This window comes from Centroberyx affinis, unplaced genomic scaffold, assembly GCF_046629955.1.
Source record: "Centroberyx affinis isolate AG114_WGS23_722 - 3 ecotype Tasmania unplaced genomic scaffold, CSIRO-AGI_Caff_v1 ptg000548l_1, whole genome shotgun sequence".
NCBI classification, from domain to species: domain Eukaryota; kingdom Metazoa; phylum Chordata; class Actinopteri; order Beryciformes; family Berycidae; genus Centroberyx; species Centroberyx affinis.
The window spans coordinates 51,746-77,782 of record NW_027279193.1 but is presented as its reverse complement, the minus strand read 5'-3'; the positions used below and the strand labels follow the sequence as shown (position 1 = coordinate 77,782).

Below are 26,037 nucleotides of genomic sequence, written 5' to 3'. Positions count from 1 at the left end.
AACCCCAGCGCTTCAAGAGGAGGGCGCCGTCTATTCTCTGACATCATACGCAGTAATAATACCTTGAAAGAATCTCCTCTCACTCGCTGCACTGACTCCAGGATTTCCAAGTCCACTGATTACAAGGGTGTTGGCGCTGATGCATGATGCTTCGTTGGAGAGGAATCAAATCGTTTCCTGAGGGATTAAGTCGTTTCTTTCCATGCTTTAATTTATAACAGTTTATGTAGATTAGCTAGTTTTGTTTGAGTTACAATGGCACATATGTATGCATTGAAAGTTGTTTCAAATGTTGATTTGGCATTGAGTACCATGCGCCATCAATAAAATATTTATAGCATTTATCATAAATTTAGCATCTTAGGTTTCATATCTCTTCTCAATCAATCTAAGCTTTGGAGGCTGAATTTACCAATGACAAGACATGGTGCCCTCCATCAATCTTGACTCATTAAAGCTCTGTAGGAAACGGACCTCATTGGCTCTCATTGTGCCACTGGAGCACGCCACAGTCATGTCTTTGATGGAAATCTATCCCGGCTCCTTTCGTATGCTCGGTTGCCGTGATGAGAGATGCTGCCTCTGCACCAGCGACAGACGAGCCCTGCTCTGGTTACCATGGAGCATCAGGAGTTGTCATGGTGCTGGTGGAGGAATGCTGGTTGTGGTCCCCAGCTCTTTGAAGGGGACATACTGGATAGCTTTTTTTTCAGCTTTTCACCAAAGCCTGCCTTGGCAGGTCTGCCGACATAATCTGGATTCCTGGCCTTAGTTTGTTGCCTAGTGAAACACAACCGTAAACGTTGGTGTTTGGGGCTTGATGGTCTTAAATCTGCAAGAGCTTTGCATGGAAGTAATGGAGTTTTTCTAACCAGTGTTATCAGGTTGTACTGCACATATGACAATTCTGGCCACCAAACATGTACAGTATCTTACAGTAAGCCTTCTGTAACATGAAAATACTGAGAGTCCAGACTCAAGTTCGAGTTCAGGTCCCATAATAATAAGGATAATCAGTTTCCAACCACCCATAAAGCAGAGGTGTTCAACTCTCAACTGTTTGGGTTTTGCGGGAGGATTCATTCCACTTATTTTTAACAGAGCTGATAGGCAACAGGAATATGGAGACTGTGTGTTGCCAAAATCTTGATCAGTCACAAACATGAAACATGAAAGCCCTTGTATTGAACCAAGAGAGCTCCACTACCCAAGGCATGGCAAACTGTCAGAAAACAGTTATCTGACACTGTGAATTCCTCTTCCCTAACTGAATCTAGATCCTTCTAAATAGATTAGGTAGGAAATGCAGGAGTTTCTGTTAACATAGTGGCCTTAAGACCTGGGTTAAGTTGTTTTTGCAAACACTTCTTGGCGTTTGTTTTAATCTGCTTGAAGTACCACATGCAGTAGATGGAGTTTGCCACATGCAACAATACAATGAGTGCCAGAAGGTTTAGATAATCACAGGAACATATTTGAAAATCAATTTAGAATAATTGTCTGGCCCTGTCTGAATTATCCTGATACTGTAAATCCCACCCACTGGGTACTCCATGCAGTTAAAACAAATACATTGAAATATTTGCAAGTCCTGTTTGACCCAGATCTGGTGGCTTCATGTAGTCTGGATATCTTGAAAGTCACACTCCACCCAAACTGTTTTTGTTTCTATTTTTGTACATAATGTAAATTATTAATCATTAATCAGCAATTAATATAATGTAGTCACTGTGAACCTAATTACTTTCTAGAGGTTGATAGTTGACTAGTTGGTTATCTAACTGATCACACTGTGCTCTAAGGGGCTGTGCTGAAGCTGTCTCATCATTTTGCCCATGGAATCAAACATATTGATCCCCTCTATATCCCCTATTCTTCTCATTCCAGGTTGTTCGATGTGTGTACAGTGTCTCGGACTGACCGTGAGACCAAACTCACCCTGGTCTTTGAGCACGTGGACCAGGACCTGACCACCTACCTGGAGAAGGCCCCTGACCCCGGAGTACCACCTGAAACCATCAAGGTAACTACTGTTGTTGTCCTCCGTGATGAAATCGGGGCAGGGACTATGGATCGGCCCGGTCCGGTCCGTCCGTCACGCATAATATCGACTACACCACTGATAAGGTTTTGGCCAAACTTGGGAGAATGACGCATCTCATTGCTCCATTCTGTTTTGGTTTTTTTATTGCACTGATCGACCCAAAGGGGGAGTTCATCATTCATGCGGGGTGACATCTTTACTGTTGCCTTGTTATCTAGAAGTGTTGGAGATGGAAAAGCACTTTCTGTTGTGAATGGGAGCCTTCAATAGTCAGTGCGAGTGGCTATGCCAGAGTTAGTGCTAGCTGCCAACTCTTTATACTGCAGATGTGTGTCTTGTTTACTTCACTTGTAGAGCATAAAGGAGCAGTATTCCAGTCCTTGACAAATTTCGACACATATCAGAGGTTAATTTGTAATATTACTTTTGAAATATGAAGAACGCTATTGGCTAGTCCTGTATGGATTGAATATTGTGTGACCAGGACCTTGTCCTATAGTACTGAGGGAGTATTCTTGGCCAGAGACAGAGGATGGAGTGCAGTTCCCTCCAACATCAGAGGTGCCGGGGCGTTTTTAAGGGCAGCACATGTGGCAGATGGGCTCCAAATTAGAGGCTCCCTGCCTTCTCTATTTTCACTCTGCCCTCTCTCTCCCAGTTTACACTGTATTGCTGATGAGAGACAGAGAAAGCATGTGTGTGTGCACATATGCTTGTGTGTGTGAAATTTTGAAACTACATTTTAAAAATCACTGGAGGATTTAAAAGCAAAAATATTTAATGGGATTGTAATTATTTGTACTTAGCAAGTGTATAGCAAATTGATAGAAGACATCCTTTCCACGCACCATTCTTTTTCTGTAATCTTGAATGTCCTTAAGGGTACAACACATTCAAAGTCCGCATAGTTCATCACCACTATCAATTTCTCCAATGCATTAAGCAAATCCAGCTTCGGGTTTCCACTTACACATTGCCTAAAAGGTCGGAAATTGACATGTCACCTGCTCCTTTCCTCTGTCACTCATTCTCTTTTTATTTCAATTTTTCCCACACACACCTCTGTTACAAATCTCTTTTATCATATTTCACCCCAGGGTCTGTGGATGTATCATGTCAAATATTACAGAAGTATATCTCTATTTTTGGAGGCGGGGCCCAGAGTTTAAAGTGTCAAATTGGAAACAGAGAAGTTATAGAAGCTAGTGTCACTGTTGTTTCTCACCTCAGGGCCGAGTTTATGTGTGAAAGTTTTGGTAGAGCTCTAATGTTGGTGGGATGCTGTGCAAGCATAGACGAGTCAGGTAGATCCCACCTGAGGCTTTCCCAGGGTTTAGTTTTTTTGCTGAGGCTGATAAGTAGTAATGTATAGTTTCTGTGGGTATCTCTATGCTGTGATGATTGTGTTATGTCATTGTCTGGCTTCAATAAGTGATTTATCCATTATTTCTTCTTAGACCACTGAAAATTGATACATAGCCATTAAGTAGCTGTTAGTTGTTTTCTCCATTTACAAGTACACTTGTTCATAAACCACTCAAATTTCAGCTCATTCATATTTCATTGATGCTCCATCCATTCCAACACAAGATCCCTAAAGAGTCCCCCACTTGTTGAGTTGGTGTAAGTCTCTGCACTCCTCCCTCCCTTGCTCTCTCCTATCATCCATACGGCTGGAGCCATGTGGGGACAAAGGGATAACGATGGGCCGACAAGATGACACAGGCACCATCCCCTTTTATTTCCAGGACAGTGGACACTGCACAGTAACCCACAAAGTGCCCCCTTGTAACCCCTTCTTGCCCCCACCCCCGCTCCAACAACTTCATTTACACTCGCCTAGACCAGATGACACCAGATTGTGGATCCCCACCCGGCCATCTACCCTTTAACCCCCCGAGCCCCACCCAACTACACCCCAACACAGTCCAGCCATTCCAAAATTAACACACCCATACCCACCTGATAAAACCCTTCCCCATGTGTCACCCTTTAATATGTGAAACTGTGTTTACCACAAACCAGGCCAAAACATTCAACCCCAGCCAAGCGGCCCCACCTTGCTCCAATCAAGCCCAGACCTACCACTCCCCAAACCCACCCCCCCAGACACCCCACCCTGAGCCAGCCTGTCCACTTCAGTCCCCCACCCGCCACCACCCACTCAGCCTTACTCAGACTCAAGACCCACCACATGGTCATTGATGAAAGAGGCCCTCCTCCAGGAATCAAATGAGCTGGAAGGACATCAAGCGGCTGGGCTGCCCCAGCCTCAGCGCTCCTCAGCCGGGCCAGCGCTTGGGTCTCACCCACCCTCCTCCACCGCCATCCTCCAAGCTTCCACAACTCCATTCTCTGGGCCCATAAAGGGGGAGGTTAATGAAGCATGGGGAGGGAATTACACTAACGCTAACCGGCAGATGTCCCACATTGTGCCTAGCTACAATAAACAATATGGCCGCCTCTGGTACATTTGCATTAGAAAAGGAGGCGCACTCGGAAAGCCATGTTTTGACTGCGTCTTGCAGTGGGCTGACTACTTTTTTCCCGGTCGTCCTGCTTTTTTGGGGTCAGATCAGTTGCTTTTTTGTGTGATTTTGTTTCCTCCCAGCCAAGTCGTTTCTGGGGTTTTTGGTTGAAGTGATGCCAGCTGAAGACAGTTGCGCGTTGAGCAACTCTTTTGGCTCTCGTTGTGCTGGTATCAAGTTTGTGTCAGACTCTTGCACTCTGTGCCACATGTGGTCTTGAATGCCATGTGGCAGTATTAGGTTGGCCATTTTCATTTCTCCATCTACGGTTCCCCTATAAAATGGATCATTGTGGAAATGGGCCAAGTTATGTTCTTTAACACAGTTGAAATATCCATCATTAGTCAGTCAGTTGTGAGGGTAATTGATACAGCAGAGAAGATTGTGCTCAGGCCAAGGGGGGCAAGATTGTTTGTGTGTTTGTCCAAGAGTCACACTTCTGAGATAATTAGTGTTTAGTAGGAAATGCTGCTGAAAGGAAGCACAGTGAAATGGCTATTTAAAGCAGAGAGGAACTGATGGGGGAGATGCTATTGTGTCAGCCCCCCCCAACCCCCCCCCCCCCCCTCCACACACACACACACACACACACACACACACAATAACCAACTGCCTGCTTCTCTCCTATCGCCCTGTCTGTCTGCTGGCCTGCTAGCTAGGTCATGGCTGGATGGAGATGTAGAAAGGAAGGTCTGTTTACGCACCCTGCCTGCCCTTGGTCGGAGGGCACACATACACACACACACACACACACACACAATCACACTAACACATTGACACAGCCATACACATGCTGAGGTGCGTCCACACAAATATTGATGTAGATACACACATATTGACATGAACATAGACCCAGGGGAACACAATGCACTCAATGCGTGGACACACACACACACACACACACACACACACACACACACCACTCCCCACCTCTGCAGTATTCTGCGGGGGCGCCCTGTCTCCTCCCCTATGGCCAGCACAGCGGCCAGGCCCGCGCCGTTTGCTAATGTTTTCTGCTTGAGTGTGCAGACCCCTTGTTTCAGCTCTTTGAATCACTCACCAGCTGGTAGGCCAGTGAATGGAGCTGCGGGCTCAGGTCCATGTCACTTGTGAGGTCTTGGCGGAGGGTTTTGGGGTGTGTGTAGGGGGGGAGTGTGTGTGTGTGTGTGTGTGTAGGGGGTATATGGGCTAGGATGCACCACACCACCCCAGCATCAGGGCAATTTATGTCTCAACTGTGAGGGTGCTCTATGTCTCTTTCAGTGTTTGTATGTCTTTCTCCCGAGTTTTCTCTCTTTGTGTGTCTCTGCCGCTCCCCAGCACACACACACACACACACACACACACACACACACACCCTTCCTCCCATGCTCTGTCTTCCCGGTCTCTCCTCTAATCTGTCCACATCTCTCTCCCTATCTCCATGTTGCCCCCACTACCACTATCACCACTGCCACCAGTTGAGTTCTTGGGTGGTTTTCTAACAGAGGAAATGATCGTTGAGACTTTCATTTAAGCGCACCCACCCCAACTCTCTATTTCTTTATCTCATCCATCGCAAGGCCTTAAGGTGAACTCGCTCTACCCTTTTATTCTTGTGCCAAGCCGAGTTGTCCTGAATCCCTTACAACGACTCGCTATTTGTTTACAGGTGCTGGACCTGCTTGAGAGTTAGTGAGTTTGAAAAGAACAAGTCTGAGCTGGGCTGGCATAGTTCATTCCAGTTCACTCCAGTTTACTATGGCTAGTGTGTCATGGATACAATGCCTATGCCCATTTCTGAGGTCAGCTCTTGGGCATAGAAAGAGTGGGAGCTCCAATTAGCTATAGCAAGACAGCTGCTGAGAAACAGAGAGCCATGCTTCTACAGAATGGGGCCTCTCTCCCCCTCTATCATTTCTCTCTCTGTCTGTCTCTCTCTCTCTCTCTCTCTCTCTCTCTCTCTCCGTCAGTTATCAAACATCTGCCACAGTCGACTAGAAAAGACACAGGCCTCCTCTAGTTAACTCCCTCCGTACCACAATGCCATTTCACTTCACTTTTCACTCCAGGGACTTGTCATTCAGCTTTCCGTTCGGGCCTGTTGTGGCTTGGTTTGACAGAGGAATGAATGCAAATGTTACTGTAGAGGTGGGAGGTCATGAAGCCTATCTGTATTTGAATATTTTACAAGGGCAACCTGTTTAATCATTTAGGAAACAAACACATTCAGTTCCACATAAAGCCTATCTGTATTTGAATATTTTACAAGGGCAACCTGTTTAACCATTTAGGAAACAAACACATTCAGTTCCACATATTAAAAATTAAATTTTTGGTTTAAAACTTGGTTTATATTCCTTTCCGTTTCATTGTGTTAATGTCACGTCCTTGATGTGTTTTTGAGCATCCACCTCTGTGTCTCTTACTGACACTAAGCTGCTGCCGCTGGCATTGTGTTTCCCTACAGGATATGATGTACCAGCTGCTCCAGGGGCTGGACTTCCTGCACTCGCACCGCGTGGTTCACCGTGACCTGAAGCCCCAGAATATCCTGGTCACCAGCGGAGGACAGATCAAACTGGCCGACTTCGGTCTGGCCCGCATCTACAGCTTCCAGATGGCGCTCACCTCTGTGGTGAGTAGCTGTTCACATTACTGAGCCCAGTAGGACTGATCCAAGGCCAGCTCACTGTAGAGAGACTGACTCAAAACGAGTGCTTCTCAACTGATGGGTGGGGACCCAAAAGTGGGTCACAAGACATTTTAACTGGGTTGTAGACAAAGATTGTCTTGGATAGGGGAATATCACATTATCTAATATATTGGTCTACCTTGATGAACATCAAGTGTGCCTTCTGCGTCCCTGTCACACTGTTGAAACATAATATTCCAAACCTGGCACCATGCCAGCATACTTCTGGCCTGGAAAGCCACTTCTTCAGATTTGGCTAAACAATGAAGTTCTATTCTATTCTGTTCTACTCTAACTTAGTCTGACTGCTCCTTTATACTAGCCATAGACACTAGCAGCAAATAGTGTAGCGATGTACTGAGGTTCTTCTTCAATGTAAAGAATCTTTTTATATGGCCTTATCACCCCTCAGTCTCCTCCAAATACAATAAATCCTTTCAGCAGGGACAAAAGGCTCGCTCCAGGCGCTTCCTCCACAATCCTGATCTCATCCTTTCGTTTTCTCTTGCTCTCTCTCTAGACCACACTTTCATTTTCAACTCCACTATCGATTGATGGTCTCTTGTTTCACACAAGTATGTATAACTGACCTAGAATGCGTACTCAGTAATGGATCCTGGGTAAAAGATCGCCAGATGAAGCAGTGTGCGTGACTGTGAGTGTGTATGTGTCTGTGTATGTACTTGCATGTGCATTTGCTTTGTGCGAGTGTATGCTTGTGAGCTAGTCCGGCTCGCACTCCGTCATTCTCATCAAGGGTTTGTGATGGACACACACACACAGACACGCCGCCCCACACCACCCTCCCGTCTCCAGAGACACAGATGAAAAGCTGCTAATGTGATGTAGCAGGCACTTACAGGGCAGCAGCGGGTAGCCTGGCAGCGCCGGGCCAAACGATAGGGCTTCTCTGTGTAAAGTGAGAGCCAAGGGCCCCCGTGGCCAGTCTCAGGAATCCCTCAGTGGCTGTCGCAGAAATGGACAGAAAGAGACAGACACCCCTCCCTTCCCGCTGTCGGCCCTTTGATGTCCAACTGTTGAGCTCTGGGCTCTGATGACCAGATAAAATAGAGAGAGAGAGACTGAAAGGAGTCTTTGGAAGAGCCTGAATTAGGGAGAGATGAGACTTTTAAGATTAAGGTAGCCAGCAACAGTAGCTCAGTACAAGCGTATGCATAGTAAAAAGGAGCACTGCCGACAGGTTTTAAAAAAAAAAACCCTTTATTTATCCAGAGAAAGTCGTCTGATCTGCTTCACATTGACACAGTTACACTCATTCATCCCTGGGAGCAGCTCAGTACAACAGTCTCCTACTGTTGGCCAATGAGCAGCTCCTCTGAAGCAGTTGGGGCATTACGTGCCTTGCTCAAAGGCAGCTCATGGTAGTTGCTGAGTGAGGGGAGAGCTCATCCACATTCCCTACCCACATGTCCCTTGTTGTTCCAGGAATTCAAACCAGCGAAGCCTGCTCATCTAACCTCTAGACTCTCGCTGGTCCAAACAGTTTTGACAATGTTTTGTATATATATCATAGGTTCTCAAATGTTTTCATGACAGTGACCCACAGATACATTATGCATTTGACTGGGGATCCCCATTTAGCATCGACTGGGCCTCGGGACCACTATATGAGACAGGACCCCAAGCAGCTGACATTTTGAATTTGATTTATTACAGATACTACGCTACTATTTAGAGCTATGGAGACATGTGATGTGAATGTTCTCCCGATACATTTTTCCCCATTTAGTGAATTCAGTGATCAAAGTGTTTTTCACTGTACCTGGGGTTTCCTGGGATCCTTATCAAGGACCTCTGGGGTTCCTGGACCAAACAGATGTATGACAGCTTCACTACATACTGTATACTACAAACAGCATCTCTGTATGCAGTTTTTGATTGGTACCCTAGACCCTAAACTTCCAATTCTCTCTACACCTGTTAAGAATGTCTTTTACGACTCAAATAAGTCAATATTTCAAAGTTTCCTTCTCATTTAATTTGTATATTTTATGATTATGATCGGCGATTACACAAAGAGTTAGCTAACTCTTAAGAGGAAGAGGTACCTAACCCATCCAATTTACATGGTGTTACACAATATTCAGTGTATATGTGTGTGTGTGTGTGTGTGTGTGTGGTTTCTTTGGAGTTGTTGTCTTAGAGTAAACAATGTTTCACTTCTTATATAACGAGGAGGGGACACTTCTTCTAGGAGACAGACTTCTTACCTGGGAATTCACCTTTAGGTCTGAGTGAGAGATATTGAATCCCCCTAACACACGCACATGCACACACACACACACATGCACACACACACATACAGGCACACACATGCACATGTTTGCACATACACACTCATTTCCTTCCTTGGTTATACTGATTGGGCCACAAGAAGAAGAGGTGTGTGTGCGTATGTGTGTCTGTGTGTGTGTGTGTGTGTGTGTGTGTGTGTGTGTGTGTGTGTGTGTGTGTTGGAGCGGAGTGCTGCAATGTGAGCACGAGATCTTCGGTTCCAGATGAATGTTCCTGTGTCTGGAATCCCCCTATCAGTCCCTCCAACACACACACAAACACACACACACACACACACACACTCCATTCATCCATTCAGTATTTCCTCTTGCTAATAAAAGCAAATATTCTCTTATATACTGTCTGCAACACACACACACACATGCACACCATTTGAGAGGATCTTCCCCTTTGCCCAACAGACCAGTAGTTACTTATTTAGTCACCTAGTGTCACCGTTACTGGCAGACAGATGGGCTTTAGAGAACTGCTGTTGCTTAAGCGAACAAGACACTTCTCTCTCACTTTCAATGTGATTCATTTAGCGCTTCTAGAATGACAAGATGGATGAGGAGAGCATTTGCATAAGTTGCCAAAAGAGTCCCCAGCTCCTCTCCTTTTTCAGTTTCACTAACTGAAACTAGTAGGCTTGTACATTCCGTTGATAATTTACCAGTATGGCGTGAACTTCTCTTTTTGTGATGAATTTGCTTTCTCACCTAGCAACATATTGGGTGGCTGTTAATATGTCATCCGCGGAAAATGTGTTCTGTGTGTGTATAAACATGTGTGAGTGAGTCCGGGTGCACGTGCACATGCATGCTCGCGTGTGACTGATGGCCCCATCGACAGCCCCACCACCCACCTACTATGTCCCGCATATTTCACCCTCCCTCCACCCCATCGCTGCATCGCCCCGCCTGCCCCCAGTGAAAGGACAAGGGGGGGAGAGAGAGAGAGAGACCACCCATTGGGCTGGTACAGGGGTCCAGATTAGGCTGCCCCTGGCGGTCCCTGGGGGTCCGTTGCTTTGTTGATGGTTTTATAATGACCCCAGTCTGGCTACAGCCTCATTGTACTGCCTTGAGTGACAGGCAGATGGGTAAAGCTGATGGGTTAAGCTGACATGCTAGAAAAGAGTGCAGAGAGGGAAGTCTTTTTTTCCTGTCCATCACATTGAAATCCCATTGCTGCTGAAGCACTTTTTGGAACGTTAATTCTTTTGATGTTGTTTGAAATTGGAATGAACGCTACAGAAACTTCTCTAAACAAAATCCTACCCTAGAGGGCCCAGTTTTGAAGAAATAATTTTGTGTAATGCAATATTTAATCACAAGTTATCCACATCTAATCATTGGAACAAATTCAGGTCACATAAATCTATGTTACTACACTGTTTGTAGTCTTGACAAGACTACAAACAGTTAACTCCAATCTCAGATCAGCAAAAGTCAGAAGAGGTTAGCCCAGATGTTGTTTTTGGGCTTGTTTTCCTATGGTAACCTCCAGTGACCTGACCATGGTGGTCTTTTCATCTTTTTCCATCCACACATTGGCAACCATTGTAATACAAGACTGACTGGATTGTCCCATGAAACCCATTAGGTTCCTTTCCCAAGCATGTCATGCGCATGTCGTTGCCTATCAAATTGGATTTAGAAACTTATGGAGAACGCCACTGGACTTTTATTTGAACGATTGTTGCTGAACGCTTGTGTTTTTCCAGTTTGAAACCAAATTAAACTGAGTGGTTGCTATAATCTACGGGAGATGGCAAGATAAACTTATTAGTGGCAGGTATATTTTTTGTCTTGCATCTGAGCTTATCTTAAGTGGGCCTGTTATTGAGTTATGGGTGAGCTGACTGGGATTTTATTACTTTTCAAGCCTCATCCTTTTATTTGACCCCTAAAGCGGAATGTATGGGAGTAAATGGCTTCTAAATTTGCTTTTATATGATCATACTGAACCAGTGACCCCCAAACTAGAACAATCAAGTCATAAAAGCCATGTGCAGCTGAGTATTAGATCAGGCACTAATGTTTATGATATAAAAAGCCTTAAGAGGGACACTGCAGTACAGTCTATAGTGCTGCGGTACAAAGCACATTGAATATGTTGATACACTTTCAAATGTTGATACATTTGCACTGTGTACATATCACAGACTTACATGTGAATGTAGCGGTATTAGAGCGCACAGCTGGTCCATGTGTCACAGATACTTCCTCCCTGCTAAACTGGTGTTTCCTGCTCTGATTGGTCATAAGCACAGGTTGCCATGGGAGTCCACTGGGTCCTTTCCCGTCCTTCCCCCTTGCACTCTCCAGCCCATGGAATGAATTCCTCACATTGGCAACGCCTAACAACCGAAGGACCATCTCTCTCATCAACCCCCATGATGATGACGTCTGCTGAACGGCTGAATGCCCCTAAACAGAAAATATCAGTTGAAGAATACTTATACACTACCAGTCTTAAGTTTGGACACACCACATTTTTCTTTATTTTTTTTATTTTCCACATTTTATAATAATAGTAAAGACATCAAAACTATGAAATAACACAAATGGAATTATGCAGTGACCAAAAAAGTGTTAAACAAATCAAAACTGTCCTATATTTTAGATTTTTTAAAGTAGCCGCCCTTTGCCTTGATGGAAAAACAAAGGCTTTGGAAAGAAATTCATACATAGGCATCAACTTCACTATTTATATTTGTCTAAGAAAGAAATTGCAAGCATTTACGCAAAAGCCTTTAGATCAAAATGGCTTTAAGATAATCCAAAACATCAGGTGTGTCCAAACGTGACTGGTAGTGTACGTGGAGTCGTGCAATTCTCTCATGACAGATAATTACTGTAAAATCACCTCCACTGGTCTATTCTCCTGTAACATTATTGAATGGGTTTTACCTTGTGAGACAGCGGTAGGACAGTAATTCTCATGTTCTGCATAGTTTCCTGTAAGCTCTTTGAGGTGGGTGACATGCAGAGGAGTGTAATTGTTACCTGATCAAAGGTATTTTCCCGTTTCTTCCCCCTGGTTCCCTCTGCTCACAGCCCTCCCACTATGCTTACCAGAACAAGACACCCATATCTCAGACAACATTAAACAAATTGAAACCAGATTTCCTGCCCGTGCTCAAACAGCGGACAGACTTTTACAATACAATGCTTTCAAGAGCAGTCAGACTCTATTCAGTCTGGATTTGTATATTCAGTCTGGAGTTGTGTTTCCCATTCTGGGCCCTTGTATCACTATGAATACGAGTTGAAATCTGTGGGTGTGGGTGTGGGTGGGGGGGAAGCGTAACTAGGTGTGCACTCATCCCTGGCTTGTTATGATAATCTTACAAGATAATGATGGCAATGCAGATGCTTTCTTCAAGAAGGGAAACCACATGCTCTCTAAGCTTTGTTTTCCCCTCTTTGGTGGCACTTGATATTTCTTAATTATTCTATGAGCACAGTTTCTAGACAATGAGGTCATCTCCATATTTAACCCTAATTAACATAACATGTGGTCTCAGTCAGCTTTGACTCCCACAACCTACAAACTTTACATGCTAGCATCAGCACCACATCATCACTAGTTGTGTGACGGAATTCGGCAATAGAGGGACCTTTGAAAATGAATTTCTCAGCGATGGCCAAGGATGAACTTGACTGCCGCGTTGCTGAATCTATCCTTTTGTGCCATGCCAGACAATGTGCTTCTACTCTGGAAGCATAGACAGACAGAGACAGAAAGGCAGGCAGGCAGCGGCAGGGAGAGGGAGGGGGAAAAACCCCTGTGCGGCACGCAGGAGAGCACGTGCAGCGCACTCTGGGAATGTTTAGATATCTCCTCAAACGGCTCCGCATGGGAAAAAAAAGGAAAAGTCCATCCTCTATGCTTTGACTGCAGCCGGCTGGAGAAAGGGGGCTGGCCCCAATTTGACATAAGCAAACACACATACAGTACAGTACAGACATACACACACACAGCTGCCTGCACACACACACACACACACACACACACGAATAGGGCATACACATGCAGACATTCAAACACACATCGACACACACACATGCATGTTCACACACACACACACATACAGATACAAACACTCACACACAATGCACAGTGCAGGTCTTATTTGGTATTTCCTGTGCAACCTCTACCACCGCCAGTGCGCCCGGCAGAGCGGAGCAGCCCCCCAACACACACACACACACACACAGCCCCCCCCACCTCCCCACCCCTTAACTCCAGCTCTGAACACCACTCACTTCACTGGTCCTCAGTCTGTATTAATTGTTGACGGCCTCTTGGCAACCCTCCAGGTGGGGAAAAGGGGGACTGATTGGTGTGTATGTATATGCGTATACGTGTGTGTGTATGGTGCGTGCGTGCACACACACACACACACACACACACACACACACACACACACACACAACGGCATCTGGATATTAAAGCCTTGTCTGTACCAGCAACGGCAAGAGGAAGAGGAGAAAAAAAGAGAAAAAATTACAGCATATATCAGGAATTTTCCAGCTAATGATGTGCGGATGTGGTAGCGCTGGGGAGAGAGAGCCACTGACTGTGCTGTCTTTGTTTCGCTCGCCGAGGGCCCCACGCTGCATTCCTGTACGCTGTGCATACTTTGGCAACAGTTGTGGTGCCCCTTTTTTCTCTTTTACTGTATACAGTTTGTGTGCTGCTCTTGCACTTTTCTCGCTAGCCCTGTCGCTAGCAGCTTCTCTCCCTCTCGCTCTCACTCTCTCTCTCTCTCTTTCTCTCTCTTTCTCTCTCTCTGTCTTACTCTGCTCCCCCCCCCCCCCCCCCCCTTCTCTCTCTTAAATCTTCTCTCTCCTTCCTTTCTTCCTTTCTTGGCCCGGCGCAGCAGTATTGTTTGGGACTGTAAATTGTCCTTTTTGGAAAAACAAGAGAAAGAAAGAAGGGAAAGTGAGGGAGGAGTGAAATAATGGTGTTTACAACATGGCTGACTGCTGGAGCTTCGAATGGGGCCTCTCTGGAGACACAACATCACGGCCTCGACTTGACTCTCCGAGTGCATAGTTTCGCACAAATTACTCCTAACATCCGCTATCTCTCCCATACGTCGCCTGCCTACACGCTCAGAAGCCATTTTCTGTTTTCCTTGGAGATTCACTTAGGAAGACTTTAATTTGTAGTGGAATTAGGTCCTCAGGAATGTAATCAAATTCTGGCTAAAGCCTCAGAAAGCATGGGACAGTCCGCCTGTGGCCATTTAAAATGCGGCCTTTGGAAAGAACTAACTGCACTGCGATTCCACTTAAAGATACATTAATTGCTGATTTAGCAAAAACTGGCAATGATACCGTCATTGATTCAGTTACGATAGCAGTTGGGTCAGGAGCAGTCCCTATTTTGTCAGACGAGGGGTCTCTCCTGCATCCCAAGTGCTCGTGGGTGTGCACGTGTATATATGTGTGTGTGTGTGTGCAGTGGGGCTCTTTCATCCTGGGCTTCCTCAGAGAGAGGGAATGTAAACACGGGCCCCCGGCCAAAGCTCCATCAGCCGCAGAGCCTCCGGCGCTGCAGCCCCTCAGCCTCGGCCTCAGTCATCCTCATCTCACCGGGTCGCTCTGAAGGTCCAACGTTGGAAATCCACGCAGAGAGAGGGACAGAGAAACGCCTCTGGCTTGGTGCTGGTGGTGGTTCGGTGGGGGGGAGTCAGGGAGGATAGGGGTGAGGGTCACATACATACACATATGAGGTGGGGTTGGAAAATGTGGTGCTCGACAACTGCGTAATTTAGCCATAATTTGACCATCAAGCATGTGCTGCAGATACTCACATGCACACACACAACACATTTACACAAGCACTTGGCACAGAAACAAACTGGTACAGGCAAAGACAGGTGCTTTATCAGTCACGTGCAGCCACACAGACACACACACACACACACACACATATATGCATGCACTCTATTGTCATACTCTGGTGGCATGGGTCCGGATGTTGCAGGTCAGACAGGCCTGGAGGTCCGGCCCAGGAGGTCTGGAGGTCCTCTGGGGCAGCAGCAGCCATTTCCTCCCTGGGCCCTGGTGAAGCGGAGCGGGGAGGAGAGCGCAGCGGAGAGGGCCGGAGGTGGAGGAGGAGGGTGGGGGGGTGGGGGGGAGATGCTCTCAGCAGAAAGGAATGCCCAGAATGTTGTCCTTTAATCTGGAGTCAGCCTCTCACTCGTTCTCTCTCTGTCTCTCTCTCTCTCTCTCTCTCTCTCTCTCTCTCTGCTTTATCGGAGTGACCTCCTCCTCCTGCTTCTCTGTTGCCAGGCGGAAGGGAAGAAGGGCGACAGACAGGCAGAGAGACAGATAGGGAGGCAGGCTTACTGACCTAAGAGCAATGCACAGACTTGCTGGTGTAGAGCTGGCTCACTTTCTGTCCGTCTGTCTGTCTGACTGTCCTATATTATGTGTTTGTGTTTCTGTCTGTCGCTCTGCTCAGCCTGTATAGACGAGGGAGAGCAGGAAAGGGGAAGGAGGGAGGGATAATGTGAAGCAGAACAGAGAACGAGAAGGGTGAGAAAGAGCGACTAAGGAAGAAGGAATGCGAACGTGGTCGGAAGAAGAGGAAGGGAAAGGAGAGAAAAAAGCGAATAGAGCAACATTTCAAATGGGGAATGTCCTTTTCTGTTTACAATAGTCCATGTGTTATTGTTGCAAACATCTGAGTCAATAGGGTTATTAAGTTGTGTGTTTAGGGCATGACTGTGTTCTTTTCTTGAGGTAACAGTGTTGGGATATTTAGTTTCACAGCCTTACTTATACAGAGACATTTGGAGTGTTTTATGGAGAGTGTGAAATGTGTGTGAGTGTGTGTGATGGAGACACAGCAATGGACAACACAGACTCTCTAACCGAGATGTGTAGGCTTTACTGCAACGCAGACGTGTGTTTTACAGGCCTGGGCTTACAGAAGGACGGACAGAGAAAGAGGGGTATTTTATAGAGAAGGAGCGAGAGATGGAAGGAGAGAGGGAGGAAGTAGATGGTCTGGGAAAGGTAGAGGAGGATTGCCGAGTGGAAAGCGACGCTGACAGTAGCCTGTTTGTGCCGGAATGAAAATAAGCATGCTGAAGCGCTGCATGAATGAGTGAAGTTTGGGATGAGCCATTTAACGAACATTCACCCACACTGTTTGACGATTTAAGAAAATCGTGCTTATTTAGGAAAATAAAGGATAGTATAGAAGTAGTAGAAGTAGAAGTAGAAGTAGTAGAAGTATATAGAAGTAGTCTGGGGGGGGGGATTTTTTGATGGCAGCAAGTATTAATGCATCTCTGTTTCCGGTGTGGGTATGCGTGTATGTGTGTGCGTGCATGCATGATGTATGTGCCTGTGTCTGCAGGCCAGGTTTTCGAATAACAGTGTATTGCACCGAGGCGGATATACCCTCAGCTGTAGGTCTGTGGTTCTTCCTAGAAGGCTGTGTGTGTGCATGCATACAAACCCAGAGCTTGGAGTCTGCAGGGCTGCAAGCTCCATGCAGCAGACTGGAGTCACATGCAGTTGGGCCCGCAGCCGCAAGACTGAGAATTACAGGAAGGGGTTTGATTGGGCCGTAGCTCACACATGCATTCATCCAACTTTTGAGGTTGAATCCTTTTCTATTCTGAATTGTTAGCTCTTTATGGGTAATAAAAATGAAAGCTTGCTTTAACCCAAATTTGAGCTGAGAAAATGAAGATATTGGCAGAGAAGATGAAGAGAATATCAACTTGTCACAAGGGAAATAAAATGAGAAAAAGAAAAAAAAGACAACACAATCTTTGAGTTTCCAACATGGAAAAAAAATCAATGACAGTATGTCACCCGGCTGAATGCGCACTGTGCAACGTTCATTCATGCTTTTTTTTTTTGAGGTCACCCACACTCCGACAGTTTCACTGCTCTAAAACTCTTCAATGGCCCACACAGTCTGCCTGTTCGTTTTCAGTACATGTCATGTGCGTCTCATTTCTGGTCACATGACTCGACCGACAACTCTCAGCCAATTAGCCGTAACTTCCTCCCTATTTCCACTAAAGCAGGAAGCGGGAGATGAGAAAGTATCACACATCTGCAAAATGCAGCCCCCAGACCTAAAAATAGTCTCATTCAGTTCAGAAGAAGAAATGTGACTGAACTTTTTATTCTCCTTATCATACTCTCTTGTTAACTGCCTCACTTAAGAATTTCAGCTCGGGGGAGGGAGGGGGGGCGTAGTATGATGGCTGGTCAGATAATGAGTCTGCCTCAGCTATGCAGGATTTCCCCTCTTGCTACAGTTCAAATAAGTCTATTAACCATAAAGAATTTGATTAAGCTGGTTGACTGTTGACCCGCAGAGCAAATTCCCAGGCAAAACAGTAGCATTTTAGCAAGGACTAACATTCACTGTTTCATAGTTAACAGTTTTCCTTTCCCTTGGATTCATGTCTCTCTTACCATCCATACCTGCATGTGAGGCACGTTGTAGGCAACATCCCAAAAGTTCAGGGTATCGTCTTTCCGCGCGCTCCAGCAAACACTCCAAACCGGCTAATAAAGATATTTAAGTGACACCGCTGTCTGTTTGCTTACAAACATTTGCCTCAGACTCTCAGGATGCCGATAAGCAGTCAGCAGCGCCTGAGGGGGGGACTGCGGCCAAAAGCTGTTGGAAAAATCTGGAGTTTAGGAAAGCACCTGGAACCATTCCACTCTCTTACTAGGGGTCACTGAGTTTTGTCTGGAGGCTTTCCCTACTGTAGCTGTTAACAATGCTGCTGCTTTCCTGCAGGCTAGAAGGCTACACACACACACGCACACACACACACACACAAAGCTCCCAATAGAGTTACAGGGACAAATTTGGAAACTGAGAACATGGTTAGTGTGAACTGGCACAAAATGGCTGCTGTTGTACCTCAGGTGGGTGCTGGGTTACTTGACGCGAGTCAGGAAGTGTGGTTGTTGTTTTTTTGTTGGTGGTTAATATCATTGAAAGTCAACCCATTATCACTTGTTTAGGGCTTTACATACACAAGACGTCTGCCAGGCTTAATCCAGAGTAAAACAGATATTCATTGTAATGGGTACCTGCGTGTGTGCTCACACACACACACACACACACACACACACAGTACTGTACGTCCCTGGTGGCTTGCTATGGAAAGACTGTGTGATGTGGCTATACCAAAACGGGAGCAGAGAGACCTGCCCTGCCAGATATGATTTCATGTCTTATGTAACCCCAAGATGGGGGCAGAGAAGCATTAGCCCAGTGTGCGTGTGTGTGAGTGTGTGTGAGTGTGTGAGTGAGCCAGAGCCCCCCCCCCAGATATAGGGCTGACTTTTTCATAGTGCTGCTCTCAGGTGAAACTCGTGTATAATGGGGTGTAATTAGGAATGTGATATCAGGTGACAGGTGTGTGTGTCTTTATATGTAAGCTTCTCTCCTTATTGCCGTATTGTTTATATGTTTGGTTCTTGTGTGTGTGTGTGTGTGTGTGTGTGTGTGTGTGTGTGTGCGTGTTGTAGGTGGTGACGCTGTGGTACCGAGCCCCAGAGGTCCTGCTCCAGTCCAGTTACGCCACACCGGTGGACCTGTGGAGCGTCGGCTGCATCTTCGCTGAGATGTTCAGGAGAAGGTGAGAGCCGGAGAGGAGATTTACTTCTGACTCCTTTGAAAGTTGGAGCTGGAGCGAGGAGCGATAACAGGGCAACAGGAGGGAAGAATTGCTTTAGGGAAGCGTAATTTCAGAGGAGAGAGGCCTTGCAAGGGACTCAAACCAGAAACCACCCGCATACTGGCACCAAGCCCTCACATCAGGGCCTCTAGCTGCATTTTGTCCAGCCACATACGTAACTCTCATCCTACAGCGCCGCCATTCACACGTCATTATGAGAATCCAAAATGCTTCCCTCCCTCACTTCCATTCTATCCTCACACTGTACTGCTTTCACACTAAAATCACACCAAACACTCGCACCTCAACAACTGCCAACTGACTCGTTAAAAAAACGTTCAATATTTTCTCAGTGTGTGTACCATGGTAATGCAGAAACAGTCACACAGTCGCCGACATGCATCAGCACAATGGGAGATACAAGTTGGCTCTGTACGCGCCATAATGGTCTTCCTCTCCTGGTCTGCACGATGTGTAGCTCGTTCTCATGTGTACATTAAAATGTTTTTGTTTTTCATCTCAGTATTAATGCGGAACAGTTAGACCTGGTATGAACCGACTTTGCTTCGTCACGCCGACCAAACTTAATTGAGGCCAAGGCCGTTAAAACCTAACCTAACTAAACCTAAACTCATTTTACCTACCTTTTTATTTTCAGAATAGAGCTTACCCACTTTTTCAGGCTGGTAGGATGTAAATTTGTAGTGTATATATAACAGTAAGTAGTATCAAATTGATGCGTTTTTGGTTATGTTTGAGTTATATAGGGTCTCTTAAGGAAATAAACATAAATGTTTTTCTGAAATTATTATTGCTTTTTGTTTATATTGATGGTTGTTTGCCTTATGATTGATCACCAACTGGAGGTCCTAGTTTACCCACCTTTTAACTTACCACCACATCACTGGTTAGTCTAGTATGGACTACAGTAGTGCTGTCTGAGGCCATGCAGTGGAAAACCACTTCTTATAAAAGAAAAAAAGATTGATTCATTTCAGACCTTGTGACTTGGTCTCCATGAGGAGCCACAGTATATTATTGAAAGTCAGCTGCCAGTGTTTCTTTCCCATGAAGTGCACATTTATTGTTTGCATGAATGTGCATGCAAAGTATTTGAACATGGAAAGGTATATGCTAGATCTGTGTAGAGAAAGTCTGGTGCAACTTCTTGGCCTGGTCTTTCTTCCTAATTTTGTCCACATATTCTCTGTGTCACATGGTCCAAGACTGGTAGAATTGTACTTTAATGTTAGAGTTAAAACCACAGCGGTGGAACAATCTCGATGTGAAAACTTTATCATTGACACCCCAGTGAATTTTGCAGAAAAGATAATATTTCCTCTGCTGCAAGTTAAAATACTGAAATGCCATGATGTGCACAGTATTTTCACTTGTGGTTAATTTCTGAGTTACATTCAACACAAAAATCAACTGCCATTGCTAAAGAATCAGTTATTAGGGTGTTTCTCAAACTTGTCATCTTTGCCTTAGATGACGCCTGCCAGATGCATTGTGAGCAAAGAACAATCGCATTTCGGTTGGCTTATCAAACTATTACAGTGATGACACGCTGCCTGCTGTGGTTGCAGCGCGCAAGTCAGGATTCGGCTTCTTGGTATAGGTGTTTGTCAGTTTGTGGTCTAACGAACTTCGCACACTGGAGAGCCGAGCTAATGACGGACCATTTTTCTGAAAACGTTGAAGTGCATGCGCATTGGGAACAAAATTAGATTATTCTAAGGGCGTCAAAACAAACCATCACAGTATTACCGATCCAAGTCAACTTGTTATGTGGCATTGTATGTGCAGCATTGTGTTTTGTCATCAGCAGTGAATGGGGGTCTAGCTAGCCTGCGGTGGTGTGCTCCAGACTAGATAAGCGCAGTCATTCTGAGGTAGGGCTGGGTGCCAATAGGAGCAGCCTGCCAGTAATTTATGTTTCCTTCCCCAACCGTCCCCGCTCCCCAGCATGCACACAGCCACACTGTGTAACGGCCCTTGCACCACAGGTGGGACTCAGTGGTAATGTATGTATGGGCTTTATGGTAGTGGTGAGGGGTGAGGAAGGGAGAGGGGATTGTGTGTTTGTATATAGTATTCATGTTATATTATTAATGTGTTTTGTGTGCATGTGTAGTGAGTTCCCTGGTCTACTGAACTCGACAATACAACCTTGTTTATCCAAACCCTTAAGAACGGAGGTTCTTTAGGACTAGTTCTATCTGTCAGTGACTCCGGTTCAGGAAGATGAAATGTTCAAAACACTATAATGTATTCAAATTGATGCCCAACGCATATTTTGTGCACGCTAATGTCTAATTTAGCAAACAGTTGAAAGGCTTTAAAATTTGAGTCAGTAAGGAAATTCTGTGGATACTGTGTCCCTTAAACTGTGTTCATGCCTGCATGTATGCTCCAGGTTATGCGTTTCAAATTGTGACGCATGACAATTCCTCATTGTGCTGGAGAGGATATGTTCATGTTTTCACATACATTAGGATGGCGTAAAAGAGGAGAGGGCGAAGGACAGCGGTTGTCTTTAGATTCTGGGTTTCCTGCTTTTAGAACAGGACCTTGAGGAATATTGCAAGACAGGATCCCGTTCAGTGTAGAGATCTATTAATGTAATGCATTGCTTAGTTATATAAAGAAAACGCTTCAACTGTCATTTTACCACATGGTATATCTCACATTAACCTCATGTAACCTCTGTCATAGATCAACCAGCATTTGATAACAAGGAAGTGATCATGATTTTTTTTCTTTCAATATAAACAGGCTATAGGCCGCAGTTCATCTAATCGAGTGTGTCGAGGATTAGTTTTGCGTGTTACCTTGACTATATTTAGCTTATCTGTCTCTTTCCAGTTCTTCAGTGAGCAGCTTCTCTCACACACTCTTTCTCTCTACTTCCTTTTTATTTATTTTCTTTCTGCATGTTTCAATGGAAAGAGATGTGATCATTGCCAGGATTGAGTTTGCCAGTGCTGCTCTAACAGCAAAGTGCAAACACCCCCTTCCTAACCTGACAAAATCTTCTGGTTCCAGATTTTGGTCCAAAGGCTTGTGAACGGATCACAAAAAGATATATGATCCATATTATGAACTAGAAATTTTTTTTTATTCAGATTGGCCGTTGTGAGTACAGCCCTCACGTAGATAAAATCTGGAGTCGGGCAGCATTTTGCTGTTTGTTTTCTGTTTGAACGATGGCAATGGAGTGCAGGTGATGTTTGGGAGCTAGTTTTAGAGTTGATGTATTCACAGTCAGGGTTGCGCATAATACCTCAGTCAACGCTTCGGTTCATTGGGTCGAATTGCAGTTGGATGCAATTTCAGAGCCGTACTTCTGGTGAGGTCAAGGCTGAAATTCTTAATGCCATACAGACCGCATACACTACTGTTGAGACATCATGAGCAGCACAAAGTTACTTTCTTAAAAAATATATATGTTTTCATAGGAGAACATGCACCAAAAGAAATTGTGGCAATTTTACATGCAGGTTACTATAAGCATGTTACAGCCAAATAACCAAGGAGCAACATTAGGCAACACTAAGATTCACACATATAATAATCTGCGCAGGAGGTCCTATCCCTGTTCCATATAGTATTCCTGTAAGCACCTTAGTTCAATCTGAAGTGAACAATCCTACCTTGTCTGGTAGCATCCTGGTGCGAGCGGTCTGTGTGTGTGTGTGTGTGTATGGTCTAGGTTGGGGTACCTCTTCTCTCACCCTGACACAATAAGCTGTAAAAAGCCTGAGTGTGTATGTGTGTGTGTGTTTTCACAACCTGGCGCCTGTCCAACTTCGCCTGGAGGCGGAAGGCAAGGCAGGACCCTTTGATGGCCATGAACAGAACCTCTCTCTCTCTCTTCCTCACCCTTTCTCTCTCTGTCTCTCTCTCCTCTGCAGGTGATTAAGATGGCTTTTTAAAAGGCCACCTGTTAGAGATTAAAGGGCACCTGGGAGAAGCAGTGGGAGAAAGCAAAAGAGAGTGATTGAAGGAGCAGTAGAGAACAAGAGAAGGGCAGAGAAAGCTGTTTAATGCTTTGAACCAAACTGCAAAACAATAAAGGTTTTAATCGGTCTTTGACAGCCAAACAAGACATCCCCACTCGTGGTTTAACTCTCTGGTAACAAATGGATTTACCCATATTTACATCAGCTTAGAAATCTCTTCTGCACACTATTAGTCATTGTGTCAGAGCCCCTCCGTGCAGCGACAGCCCCTATTCACCCGATGTCACCTTACTCTGCAGGTCAGAAAATTCCAACCATGGCCCCAAAACCATTTATCTCATGACTCATGAACACATCAAAGGTTTTCGCCTCAGAACACCTTCCTCTCAGCTCACCACTTTCATTACGAAACATGCCATTGTGAAAATCCTCCTCCTTTGACTATTTTCAATGACTGTCTACTGTAGCGAGTATGGCTGGGTACTTGTCGTCAAAGGAATTTGAACAAATATCATGCAAGTCTGCATCTGTATGGCTGGGATGGAGGCGAGATGAGTCACGGTTTGAGTGAATGAGGGAGCGAGCGCTTGTTGACATTCCTCCAATCGAAAAGGTCGAACGTGTTGTGTTAATGCTGCAGGAGAGGCCCCACATCCGTGTTGACTTTCTCACAGTATGGAGCTCAATTGATAAAGCCTCAAAGACACAACCTCACATGCACGTGTGCATGTACTTCACACAAACTCACACATACATACAAACTTAGTACACACATACTGTACATGATACATACACAATACTGTATGTATCATGTCCACTTGGCACACACAGACACAGGCTTAAACACATGGGCACACCACACACACACACACACACAGTTTCTTTCCCACCCACCCACAGACAGATAGACTGACACACTCATGTGCAAACACACACACACACATTCCAGAGGTTGTCTCAGTGGAATGTGGGACAGAGCGGTGTTGGCACTAAAGAAGCGTGACTCAGCTGCCTGTCCCAACCCAGTCTCAGTCCTCCCTTCACTGCCACCTCTGTGTGTGTTTGTGTGTGCATGTGCACGTGCACATACGTGCACGTGTAAATCTCTGGGTGGGAAACAAACCCTGTGTGCGCGTGCGTGTTTGCAGGCTGGTATGTGTACACTGTGTGTGTGTGTGTGTGTGTGTGTGTGTGTGTGTGTGTGTGCATATGTACGTTCGCGCTCGGCTGTTGACTGTGTGTGCATGCCAGTGGCCAGCCCTATGTGAATCCAGTTATCCTCTCCAACAAACCGACAAACCACTCCAGGTTTAAAAATGGACCTCTTGGAATTATCAGCCCTACTTGTTTTGGCACGATGACTTTGCTGTAGGTGAATTTTTTTCTTCCCTTGCGAGACTCAGAACTGGTTTGGTCTGATCTTAAAGGGCTTTAAAACCTCAGCTCAGTATTTCACCCTGAAAGACCTGTACATGTGGTCCTCTTTCACAGTCGAATGTATTAAGAAAAGATGCAACAGTCAAAGAAAAGGAAACATGTCCACTGGTTAAGGATGCCAGTTACGCCGAACTGATACAAACGGTCTATCTCAATTCTGAGTATACAGAGGCTTTTCTGGGAACTTCAGAACTGTAGCATGTGACAAAGTATTTGCTGTCACTGTAAAAATGTGCAAAATACCCCTGTGTGACTAATCTCCCAGTGTCTGAATCTGTAGGAAAGTGTGGGTGTTCAGCTATGCAAAGCTTCCAGCAAGTGGGAAAATGCACGGAGCACATGGGGCTAGCCAGTCTCTCTGTTGACTTCAGTTAAGTGGGGTGCACTTGAACTGTAAGTCTATCAGGCATGGATACAGAATGCATAAACTCAAGCACACATACACCGACATATCCTGCATTACATTGACATCTGCTGGCGATTGATCATCTTCAACAAGCAAAACATAACAGAAAAAGAAAGCGTACAACATCTCTGGCTGCGCCTCACCTCTTAACCTTGTGCGATACCATATTGTAATTCTATCATACAAAGTAACTCTTAACACACATAAAGTTTGAAGTTACGACATTGGAAAACTGAATTCAGGTAGAATTCTTACTAAGGCAGTAAAGCACTTTGTTAAGTAATCTTTTATAGACCGAAAGTCATGGCACTGTTTGTGCTTGAAGAAAGTCTCTTTGACAACACATCCTTATTTCCTGTCAGAGGAACTTCAACAGGAAGGTTTTAGTTTCCATACCTCTTTCTCTCTGTTAGAATAATCCAACTGTTCTTTCACATGCCTCTCCCTCCCACTTTCCTACACACACACACACACACACACACACACATACAGAGAGAGAGAGAGCGAAAGCAGACACATGAGGGATAAATAGGCTTTTTCTGCCCAGCACGGCGACCGGCAGGCTTGCTGATGATGACTGTTGGAATTTGTGCGGGTGCCAGTGGAAGCATGGCCGCCCACGGGCGTCCAAAGACGGCCCAAAGCCACAGGAACCACCAGCAGCCCTACTGCTGCTGCTGCTGCTGCTGCTCTCCTCCCTCCTTTCATCCCTCCCCCCCTCGCTCCCTCCCTCCCCTCCTCAGTGGTACTACCACCCCTGCTGCACAGTCCTGACTGCAAGTGCCTAGTTTCACACATTCACAGCAGAATAGCACATTCTTCTTTGCCTTAGAGCCAACAGCTCTTAAGGCTAGTCGTCCATACTGTCCTGTGGGATAGTGAACGTGAGGGCTCATAACTTATTCTATAGCATGTCTTTGAGTACAGCATCAATGCTCTACACTTAATGCTATTTGTTTTTATAGTCCTTAAACCAAAAGGCCTTACTAACCCTTATTGT

The 26,037-nt window shown here is 45.4% G+C and overlaps 1 protein-coding gene across 1 annotated transcript in view; it reads left to right on the top strand.

The window, feature by feature from the left end:
• The window catches only part of cdk6 (cyclin dependent kinase 6), a 33,644-nt gene that overhangs the window by 4,017 nt on the left and 3,590 nt on the right, over positions 1-26,037 (top strand). Inside the window, exons 3-5 of the mRNA XM_071517996.1 lie at positions 1,888-2,023; positions 7,022-7,189; positions 19,081-19,190. Of these exons, the coding sequence (XP_071374097.1) occupies positions 1,888-2,023; positions 7,022-7,189; positions 19,081-19,190 (414 nt within the window). The remainder of the gene's footprint in view (positions 1-1,887; positions 2,024-7,021; positions 7,190-19,080; positions 19,191-26,037) is intronic.